This window comes from Plectropomus leopardus, chromosome 5 (genome assembly GCF_026936395.1).
Source record: "Plectropomus leopardus strain MGB_pleo_1.0 chromosome 5, ASM2693639v1, whole genome shotgun sequence".
NCBI lineage: Eukaryota > Metazoa > Chordata > Actinopteri > Perciformes > Serranidae > Plectropomus > Plectropomus leopardus.
The window spans coordinates 31,864,989-31,877,091 of NC_142180.1; the positions used below are offsets into that span (position 1 = coordinate 31,864,989).

General features: G+C 40.3%; 1 protein-coding gene across 1 annotated transcript; it reads left to right on the plus strand.

Annotated features, from left to right (window-relative positions):
* Nucleotides 1–2,535: 2,535 nt before the first annotated feature.
* LOC121961978 (histamine H3 receptor) lies at nucleotides 2,536–9,933 on the plus strand. The gene is made up of 3 exons (XM_042512122.2): nucleotides 2,536–3,064; nucleotides 3,584–3,750; nucleotides 8,011–9,933. The coding sequence occupies exons 1-3, from the start codon at nucleotides 2,827–2,829 to the stop codon at nucleotides 8,866–8,868; spliced, it is 1,263 nt and encodes a 420-aa protein (XP_042368056.2). The 5' UTR covers nucleotides 2,536–2,826; the 3' UTR covers nucleotides 8,869–9,933.
* The last annotated feature ends 2,170 nt before the right edge of the window (nucleotides 9,934–12,103 follow it).

Consider the following 12,103-nt stretch of genomic DNA (forward strand, 5'->3'; position numbering starts at 1 on the left):
TGCATCACATAACTCTTCAAAAGATGAGCCTATCATTCAGAAGTGTGGAATCCACAATTCCTCTCTGATATTGTGGATTATCACCTCCAAGAAATCCCTCATATCTATGTATAAAGCCCTTGCCTTTCTCTTACAGCTCACAAAACACAACTAGTCACCTTTGATTTCAAATAATGACGGCTGGTGCGGCAGCTACAATGAAAATGAACCTGCTAATGTTTTGAACATCCAGTGCCATGCTTCTTGGGATATTATTGCCAGATAAGTCCCATAACATCACTTAAGGGAAGTGCAGTCATCAAGCAATAGTGTTTTATCAACATTTTGAAAAATTTCGCTTAAGTTTTCCGCAAATCTATATTGGAAACCCGCCTAGTGACTCAGGAACCGCCGTGGAGCACCGTTTAACACCGTTTCAGGGAAAGCACAACAGCGCTTACACTACCTAAGGAAACTGAAGCACACGAGCCTGTCACGAAAACTCTTCATGAGCTTCTACCACTGTGCCACTGAGAGTGTGCTGACCCACTCTGTGTGAGTGTGGTTCACCAGCTGCACAAAGGCTGATCAACAAGCCCTACAGAGGACAATAAAGACAGCAGAGAAAATCACTACTGGACATCTCCACCGTTCACATCTCCCATTGCCTGCGCCGATCTGCCAGCATCCTCAAGGACCAGTTCTATCCAATTCATCACCTCTATTTTCCATTTTTTTCCCCACATGCTTCAGGTAAATGATGAATCCAAAAATGGAGAAAAATCATGATTAATTGAAGTCATAGAGGTCCAAGCTTGAGCTGCATGCAAAAGCACTTTTTAAAAAATTTTTTTTTTTAATTTTTAAAAGCTTTATCTGTGTTGCACATTTCATACAACAGGGCAATTCAAAGTGCTTAAAGAGCTATACAATTTAAAAACATAAAAAGGATACAGATTTACAGTAAAGAGTAAAGGATAAGATATAAAAGGTAAACATAATTAATAAATTAGTAAAAAATAAAATAAAAATAATTTAAACATTAAGAAAACAGAATTTGCAGAATCAGATGGCTAAATGCTTTTTTCTCAAAAAATAAACTCACTCTTCATATTGATGCTCTAATGATTCTCTTATGAGACAAAACTTAATTAACTCCAAGGCAGCAGCTGGAATACAGAATGGGAGCAGTGCAACTACAGAGTGCAAATACCTATGACCTATAAAAAATCTGATAAAAAAAAAGGTGCAAATACTCATTAAAAACACGGTTCATAAAATCTTGATCATAGTTTTTAGACTTGTATATGTTAACAGAAAACAACAAAGGAGGAGGTGGTTGGTAATTCCTGGTGTCTCCCGTATTGTCGAGTGGACATTGACCTCTGAATCACTTGACTGAATGGCTGGACTTGATGCTCGGTGTAAATATCTGTCAGCCGATGATGACTGGCTCCTCACGGACATCCTGCTGGCAGCGGCTCGGATCATTTCATCTCAGCCTGCTTCAGGCGTCTGGACCACTTCAGCTTCTGATTGCAGACTTCTGCCTTTGATCAGTTGCAGCGCGGACAAAGGCGGAAAACGTCAAGTGCGCAGAAATCACCAGAGTAGGACCAGAAATTGTTTAGCCCTCCAAAATAAAAGCGACAAGAAATTACACCCATTTGTCTTACTGACAACAGTAAGTGTCGATTTCAGGGAGGATGCAGGGGACACACTCACTGGAATATTTAGATATTAAGAACATGTGCATTTGACCTGAAAATAACCGAGCACTTATGGTGTCATGTTGATTACTGTAATTTATTAATCTGTACAAGACATTGGAGACATGCAGTCTGGAGGGATCCCTCCTTAGTTGGTTTTGCTGAGGTTTCCAACATGTTTCCCTTGTTAAAGTTTTTTTTTTTTTTTTTTGTGGGTGAGTTTTTCATTATCTGCTGTGAGGGTCCAGTGATAGGGGGATGTCGTATGCTGTGAATCCCTCTGAGGCAAATTGTGATCTGGTTCTTTTGTTCATTTGTTTTTTAATAAAATTGAACATAACTGATTTTTCCCCCATAACATTGAAACAGAAATGCACAAAGTGGCACAAAAATAAATGTTAGAGAGGGGTGCAAGAAAATGAGTGTTTGGTTTTGTCTTGCAGAAAACCCCCAGACTGTTTAATATTTTGTGTGTGTATGTTGTTTCCTCCAACGGTGGAGGAAATCAACACTTGTGCTGACAACAGGCACATGTGGGGAAATTATGTGACTTACTGCATTTGGAAGGATTTTATTTTGTTAATCAGGGTTTCTGGTAGACTTTGGCAGGTTTCAACAATCCTTTTTTAATTATAGATGCCTATGCCTATAGATGCCTATGTTGAAAAACAGTCTCTAATTAATATTGCCACCACAACACACTTTAAAAGCCATTTCTTTTATCAAAAACATTGCCATAAGACATTTATTTTGAAAATTTGGGCGGATACAGTGCTGATTTTCTACTCCAGTAGTCTTGACATTGGTGACAAAAGCGAGTGTGCGCTCCACGGCACCCGCACATCCAGCAGGCAGCACTGTTAAAGTAAACCAGCTGACCAGAGAGAACCACACACACAGGATCTGCAGTTATTATTATCAAAAAGAAATCAGCTTTACTTTAAATTTGTGTCTCACCTAGTCACAGAAGTACTCCGGGGTAAAATGGAAGATTTTGGAAAAGTAATTTTATTTAACCACAGGTCTCCAGTCATGTTTGACTGCTGGGTAAAGTGGAGCGGAACGTTTGGGCGCGTAATTGGACTTTGTGCGTGAAACGAGAAAAGAGGTCTACAATGATTTTGGCTTTATTCTAACTATGGGCGCGCACATCTTGGAGTCCAACTCCAGCGGCAACTTGACTCCTGCTGTGTCCGAGGCTGGGGCTGTCCTCCCGGGCTACCTGGCGGTGATCTTATCGGTCCTCATGGTGACTCTGGTTGTCGTTGTGGTGGCTGGGAACGCGCTGGTCATCATGGCTTTTATTGTGGATAAAACCTTGAGAATCCAAAGCAACTACTTCTTTCTGAATCTTGCTATTTCTGATTTTCTTGTGGGTGAGTTCCTCTCTTTCTTTGTGTCTCCTCTGTCAGGTCGCTCAGATTTTGGCTCATTAAAGCCCTCCCTGTATGAAAAAAGCTATTTCTACACGCACCACGACACATTGTAATTTTCCCACAATATAAATACAGTGAGTCACTGGTGAGTTTATGGTGACCTTGTCCTTTTTTTGGCTTCATTCATGTGCACCATAGAACATTTGCAGCATCTCTCTGTATTTATTTTAGCAATGCAATCACACTCCTCTTGTTGTGCTGCTCTTATCTGCAGCATTAAATAAATTAGACCCTTCTCTCCAATCCAGGCTGCTCTTGTCTCCAAAATGTCTCATCCCTGCAGGGGTTTGCCATAGTAACATGCAGCACCCCCTAATTTTTTTGTCACATGTAATGGGTATCACATCCAGGCTGTCTGGAGATCTGGATAGGTGTGAACATTAGAGGGGTTGAATCATCATGCAGATTGTGTGTGTGTGTGTGTGTGTGTGTGTGTGTGTGTGTGTGTGTGTGTTCCAGGTGCCTTCTGCATCCCGGTGTACATCCCGTACAACCTGACAGGCCGGTGGATGCTGGGTAAGGGGCTCTGCAAGGTGTGGCTGGTTATGGACTACCTGCTCTGCACCGCCTCAGTCTTCAACATTGTCCTCATTAGTTATGACCGCTTCCTGTCAGTCACAAGAGCAGTAAGTATAGGCTGCAAAGGTGCTCATTACCACACACACACTGAGACACACACACACACACACCCACACACACCCACACACACACACACACACACACACACACTACATAGACGTATACAGCCACAGTCAATTCTAAATTGTGTCACTCGCCGGGGCAGTTTGCTCGGCTGTGAGGAGTCATTGACATTCGCTGCTTTATTCCTTTACAAGGGTGTCTGGCTTTAATCTATAATTTTGTCCGGTCAATTTGAACACACAGCTTGAACTGACTGGGTGATTTGGTTAGTAAATATTTTGGATGCAGACATTAGCAGTCAACTCAGCAGTCTATAAGGACCACTATAATTTAATTTAAGGGCAACTACTTTGTTATCAAAACTGTTGTATGATGTTCTCAGTTGTTGCGGAGGAGCTTTTCAATGTTAAAATAAATATATGATTGGGGTTGAAAGAACTGAGCATGTAGGAGAAACTTAATCACCAGAAAAAAATGTTGGCATTGTTCATTGCTGTAAACCAAGAATATATACATTTGTAAATTATTAGCAGATATGGTAAAAGTTAACATATCAACAACACTGTGGTTAATATGCAATTACATTTAGGCACCACAACCAATTATGGTTTGGAAAGACAACATTTTGGCTTAAAATACCTGGCTTTGGGGGGGAAATCCCTGCTGGAAAAGCAGCAATGTCTTGGTAAGAATAAAAAAAAAAAAAAAAAAAAAACCAAACGCTGCTTTTCTTTACATTAACCTGGTAGAAAATGTTTTTAGTCTAAGCAAAAATTAACCACTTTTTGTGGCACTATTTCTGCTGGAAATGTAGCAATGTCTTGGTAAATGCAGTGATGTCCTGTTAGAAAACAACCACTTCTCAACACACTATCCTGGCAGAAAACACAGCAATTACTCAGTAAAAAACGATTGCTTTTTGTGCCACCTTTACAGCTGTAAATACAGCAGATCTTGGTAGAAAAAAACACTTTTTTGTGGCACTATCCTGGTAGAAAACACAGCAATGTCTCTGTAAAATAAAACCTCTTATTGTGGTGATGTTCTCATTGGAAATACCGTAATGTCTTGGTAGAAAACAATTACTTTTTGAGGCACTATTCTGGCAAGAAATGCAGTGATGTCTCACTGGGGGCTTATGCCCACAGAAAAACAGCAACAGGTCACTAAAAACACCTTTGGTGTCTATTACACTGCTTGAAGAACAGTGATGACTCGCTGAAACCCAAACGGTTTTGTTGTTTGTTGGTCTTGAACAGTGGTCTGCAGCTTGGCAGGTGTCTCGACCAGGCCGCACACCATGGACCATCCCCTCCACCTCCTGATGACATAGACACCTCATACACCATGTAACTTTTCAAACGCTCATATATTTTAAAACATGCAAATTAGTGATGTATGATAATGGATTTTTTGCAGAATATCTGATATGCCCATATGTAACAACTCATTTGCAGATAATCAATACCCACATGGATATATCCAATTTTTCCTAACTAGTTTTAATTATCATCAAGTCTCTTCTGCAGTGGAATTAATTTCATATTTTGCATATTCTTATTGTGATGGTCCATCAGCAGATGGAGACATACAATACAATGCTTTTCATGTTATGTAAATTGTATTCATTGTGCAAAATAAGAAAAAATACTCCAACTTAGGGTTGATGTTTTGTACATGTTCACATAATCAACAATAAAAAAAAAACTGTTATATTGGCAGAAATAGGCATGTTGGTCAATTCTAATAATCTTATTAAAGCCAATACCTGCCGATACCGATGACGTGCCAATACTATCTTGCAAACCCAATACAAATGTTATATATTCATGGTTTACAGAAATGTAAAATGTCAACAATTCTTTCTGGCAACTGGGATGTTAGGAGGCAGTTGGAGTCCAAAGAAGCATGTTATTGAGTTGCATCATGGGAAATGTAGGATTCCGGGTCTTTGGACCTTGTCTCATACTTAAGAGTGAGACTCAGCATATCTCGCTATTTGCTGCTTCAAATATGTACTTTTTTTTTGTTTTTTTATAGTCTGTTTCTTCTGCCAACCATGTTGAAGTGAAATACTAAACAGCTGGAGTGCACCTTTAAAACCTCCTCCAGAATAAAAACTGCCAACTATTTACTGCCCCTATTGGCTACATCGGTGTAAAACCTAATATAATTAGCAGACACTTAATTTTTTTGTAACACAGCGCATCACATATGGCCAGTATTAGTCATCAATTACAAAAACTACTTCCCAAGAATAAATCTCCCAAACATGTTTATCTGAACTCAGTTGGCACAAAACTGAAATATTTCCATTTGGATAATTTACACGGTGCTGCCTGTTTTATTTTTAATTGACTACATTTGCTAGACTTTCCCAGAAGAAAAGAATAGCATTTAGCTGCTCACTGAGCAGTGTATGGTAATAACATCTCTTTGCTTGTGGCTGCTTTTATCTCCCTTTGATTAAGGGTTTGATCTCAGCTGCTTAGTAGGAAATATTATTTATTTACGTATTAATTCTCATTTCAGAAAGCAGGATTTTAGTAATTTACAATGGAAATGGGTAGTATTGCGCTCTTATAAAGAATACTCGATACTGAAGCCAGAATGCATTATTAGCAACATGAAGTGGCTTTGTTTCATTATTTGTTACCTCAGAGAAGTGGATTTTTTAAAGTTGCCCTTTCACTGAGGTCACATTAGCAGAATCTTTGTCTGAGAGATACCCAGCTGTGGCAACCGCAGAGACACACACTGGATGGTTTGAGGCCAAGAAAAGATTAAAAAACATTAGAATAAAAGCAGAGAGAGTGGAAATAGAGGAGCCCTGCTTAATGATAGAGTTAAGATCTAAGTGAAAATGGAGCAAGTGTGAAGAGAATGAGCGCCGGGTGATGACGAGGGAGGATGGGATCGGCTGAAACCAGATGTCTCTTTCACACTCTTGTGTTGCATCAGTGAATGTGGCTCTCAGCCTTACATTCCTCCTCTCCCTCTGGCTTCAATGGCACACCGCGGAATAAGCACCTCACAAAGGGTTTTATTTACAGTATCTCATAATACAAACTGGGCTTCATTTGAGCAAAGCACACAATGCAGACACGAGTGCGTTTGTTTTGTGAACAGCTGTGAAATGTAACTAATGTAATCTAAATAGTGTTATTTTGCAGCAAAGTTTGGCCCAATCCAATACACACTGTGGCCTTACCACTTAACCCTCACCCTTTTGTCATGTGTTTATATCTGGGGGTAGGGTGTCCTGATTCTTGTTGGGATAGAGCGGTAGGGCATAAAATCTGGGTTTTCTGAGGTACCCTTCAAACTGAGTGTTATGAAAAATCATCGGCAATATAGCTGCACAAGCAACAAAAGAAACACAAAAATGTATTTTCTTTGTTAATTAAGATTTAAAATTTGCATTGATTATTATATTATCTAAAGATTCAGTGAGAAGTATCTGCGATTAATTTAAGTTTTGCCAAGGGAGTTGTGGATGGTGGGTTACAAAAGCTGGACTTCTTTGAATCACCATTTTTTAATCAATGTAGCTAAAATAATGTGACAGCCCTGGTGAAAAAAAAACCCCATTTTGACCAATTTAAGATGGTTTTACTGGTTGACCAGCTTGTTTGACCAGCTAATTTTTGATAGTTTAACTGGTCACACCAGCTTGTGATGGTCACTTCAGCTGGTTTATCCATTGAAGATCCTGTAAAATTGAAACCAAATCAACATCCTTGAGTCTGGAGAAATAACAGTGTCAAGAGGGGGGAAGTATAAAAAGCAAAGGGCATAAGTCAGTTAAGTCTACTGTCATGGGATATGCATAAAGATAAATATACACAGCTTGATAGACTGGTCACACAAGCTTGTCCTGCTGATGGCCCTCCTAGCTAAACCATCACAGCAGGAAGTGGGTCAGGACCATCTACACCATCTTTGTCCAGCTAAAACCAACTTAAACCAGCTAACAGGATAAGCTGTTTTTTTTAGCAGTGCTCTTTATTCATTTGATGACTTGTTTGATGGATTGATGGTGTGAATTTTAAGTTGTGAACAAATCACGAGCGTCCTGACAACCCATTTCATAGCGGAAGATTTCAACCACTACCCTTTCTAACTCTGTTCCGATGGGGCAAGGTGGCACTCAGAAACAAAGGGTAGGATTGAAAGTAATAAATTAAATTGGGCCTTTCATGTTCATGACTGTGAGTTAAACTTTTGTCTCTCTTTTGATGCAGGTTAAATACAGAGCACAGAGGAACATGACCCGTCAGGCTGTGTTCAAGATGGTGGCAGTGTGGGTGCTGGCCTTCCTCCTTTACGGCCCCGCCATCATCTTCTGGGAGACGATCGTTGGCCAGAGCGTCGTACCGGCTCACGAGTGCTACGCCGAGTTTTATTTCACCTGGTACTTCTTGCTCAGCGCTTCTACTTTTGAATTCTTCACCCCGTTTGTGTCCGTGGCTTTCTTCAACCTCAGCATTTACTTGAACATCCATCGGCGGACAAAGAACGGAGGCGCCTGCGCCGAGGACGACGTCAAGACGCAGAGGATCAGTAAGAAGCACAGAGACGGAGGAGGCTGGTCCGTGTTTTTTGTCAAAACCCGGAAGGTGTCGTCCAGTGAGCCTACTGCTATCTCTGCGGTTATCGAGGACGACGATGTCCTGTCCCCTTCCCCCTGCGGGGACCCTAGTAACAGTCAGATATTCATGCAGAGGGAGAAGTTGTCTCCTGACAGAAAAAACTCCAGGTTGTTTCAGCACACGGCGTCCTGTATGGCCCCTGGCCGTGGGACGCAGGGATCTCGTCTGTTGCGAGACAAAAAGATCGCCAAGTCTTTGGCCATCATTGTCTGCATCTTTGGGATTTGCTGGGCTCCTTACACACTGCTCATGATCATCCGTGCAGCATGTAGCGGTGAGTGTGTGGCCAACTACTGGTACGAGATTACATTTTGGCTTCTGTGGCTGAACTCTGCCATCAACCCGTTCCTCTACCCCCTGTGCCACAGAAGCTTTCGAAGGGCTTTCTCAAAAATTCTGTGTCCGAAAAGACAATCAGTCCAGCCTCAGATTGAGGCTCAGTCCTGTTAGAAAAAAATTGCACTTCCATGCTTTTTGAATGCAGTAACTGTTGTTGGTCAAACACTGTAAAAAAATCCATATAATGTTCTTCCATCATCCAGTTTTCAAAAAATAAGAGAAATGTTTGCGTTAAAATCGATTGTCCCAGCATATCTGAAAGCAATACGAGAATTCAAAAACTTGGGGAGGAAAAGAACGGCGGTTCAAATATTCACAGGCAATCTCTGTAAGTAGAACAGGAAGAGGGACGTGGTTTCGGTGATTTTACCGCTCACGTCTTTGTGAGCTCAATGCTGGGAAATGATAGCTTATGCAGCCAGATAGAAGGTGATAACCGTAATTTAGCCTAAGATATTATGCGAGAACTACAGCACCACCAAGCTGTTAAATTACAATGTTTCTGCCTGAAAGCACAGCTGAGGGAGACGGCAGCTTCCGCCAACATCCCGTTTCTCACAGGGCTGCTGTGACGAGAAACCATTTCAACTCCCATTTAAATCAAATTGAGAATTAAATGGTTTTTATAAAGTTTCATAATCTCTTTGCACATAAAACCCTTTTGCGTTAGTTTCAAATGCGTCACTGAGACTGAAGGCCTTTTGCTTTTGTTTTCAAAAAGGTACATATTCAAGCTTTTCATCATGCAGCAATAGGATGACAAATGTGGAATCCTCAAAATTCAAAGCACCTGAAAAGAAGAGAAAATCCTGCATCTGTTTACTGTGTGAACTTTTATCACATTGATGTTTTATTTCATTATATCTGAAAAGTGGGCTAAGGGCAGAGGGGAATCAGCTGATGTCTGCCAACACTGAATCTGCACTTAATTTTAAAAAATGTGTTCTTGTTGATGTTAAAAATGTACAGCGTTATAAAATGAGATTAGCATTAAACTTTTTGTACAATAATATCTATGCCAAGCTAGATGGTTGTGTTCTTTAAAGTGCAGTATTTATTCAAAGACTTGACTGGTTTATACCACCCGAACTACTTGACTACTTTGTATCTTGGCTATGAATGTGTGTTGGTGTAAGTAGCCAAAGAAAGAATAAAAAGAAAACAACCTACAGGCTTCATAGCTGTACATGTTATTGGTCAAATATGGAAGTCTAAAAGGAAACTCTTTGACATTTTGGGATCTGTGCACATTTTTGCCGAGAGTTAGATGAGAAGATTCAGACCGCTGTCATGTCTGTGCCTTGAATATGAAGCTACCGCCAGCAACTGGTTAGCTTAAAATAAAGGTTTGAAACAGGGCTAGCTTGGCTCTCTCTGAAGGTAACAAAGTCTGCCTTCAGTTTGGGTCATGTTTACCATGTTCACGATAAGTCTATATGAACATCCCCCTTATGTGGCATTCACAACCTCATAAGTGTAAATTTTCTGAAAGCTTGGAGTTTATGAGTTGTGATTTGCTGACATTTTCAGAAATGGTGAAGGCCACGGAAGTTGATTTTTGGTGGATGATAAGTTAATTTATTATAATTTTAGTCATAATCCTCTTTAATTTTTTCAAAAATATGTCTGAGGAAAATTTTTCATGTTTAGAAACCTCATATTTTTCTGACACTGCCTTGATATTTTCTGCATTATGTTACCTGCTCTCTAGCTTGCTAACTGGTAACCCTCAGTGGCATGTGGATGCTGTTACCTATTAAAAGTGTTTTCACAGTTTAAACACTTGAACGCCAAGCATATTGTTTACAGAGGAGGTTCACAGCTGTTTCAGTCCCAGGGTCCAGATTTCTCCTCAATCATTGGTTCAAGGTCCACACATTAGAAAAATTACCAAGTATTCAGTTTTATGTCACAAAATGTAAACAACATGTGGCTTAGAACACTAAAATGAAACATATAGCAAAATTTAGCAGAAACTGCTCTTTAAAATGAAAGTTTTTGCCAGAAATTCACTGTTCCGCAAAATAAAGTTTTGTTTTTTTTTTTTTTTTTTACAAACTTGACACGTTCACTGCAGTCCATTCAGGACTGATCCACCATTTGGGAACCACTGGTTTACATGACTCTCTCTCACAAGTTCCATTAGAGGGCAGCATCACATTCACACAGGCAAGGAAAATAAATGGAAAGAGGAGATTAAATGAAATTTCACATAGGATGGCACGTACAGAGGTGAAGACTTCACTGTGCAAGTTGAAAATGGTTAAACTTGCTCATCCCAAGGTTTTAGAGACATGAAGAAAACAGGACAGAGACTAGAAGAAAATTATGGAAAGAACTGAAGTTTTTACCAAGTTCAGTTAGAGCCTGAGCTGTAAATCGACACATCTACATCCAACACTAGCTAATCCCTGCAGATATGTGCATGTGAATGCTGCATCTGTAGGCAATGGGACAAGACCTTGGCATTGGAAGCATTCTGGTTTTTGTTTGTTGTCCTGGTAGTATTGATCAGTTATGCTTGTTTGGCTTAGTTTACCTGCAGGAAAACAGTCGGTGTGGAGAACAAAAGAGGCAGAATGCATATGCCCAGGCTCTGCCAACTTTGCGACTTATAAGACCTTCTGAGTACCTTCATTTCTAAAACGTGACTAGCAGCAAATTTAGTGACTAATTCAGATCATCAGGGGAAATGAGAGAAGTGTATTGTAATTCATTCCTATGCATGCTGCTCAGAGTAATCACAGTCGACGGCTCTTTTGCCAGTAGCAAGGGGCCTCTCCCCCTGTCACTTGCATCGTGCAGTAGGAATAGGAGGAGAGGAGATGCCACTTGCAGTGGGAGTTCAGTTGTAGTGATCCTTTCGAAAGGTTGATGCTCTTGCTCTCTGGATTGGAAGTCCGAGAAAGCGGTGCACTAAAGTTTCAGGACCATAGCTCATGCAGTTCAAATGTGTTACTTTACCAATGTGCAAACAAGCATCTGACATCATCAAGTGACTTTTTGCAACTTTTGGGGACAGTGCTAACTACTTACATTGAAAAAAGCAACACTCAGATGTGAAACACATTGGCTGAAATGCAATCTTGGAACCAATTGGCCATTGACCGATTACAACTTTTGCATTACCCCTCCCCATTTATCTGCATTTATAGGCAGATATCTGTTTATAGAGATTATCGTCTCTCAACTCTTAACTCTCATATCTCATGTTGCTAATTAGGCTGTAAACAGTGACTGTTGTATGAAGAGGAATCCCTGGCCCAGATATCTATTGGTTACAATGGAGCCACTGAAGTGCTGGCCATTGCCCCCAGAGGTTAAATCGACATCAGACTAATATCCA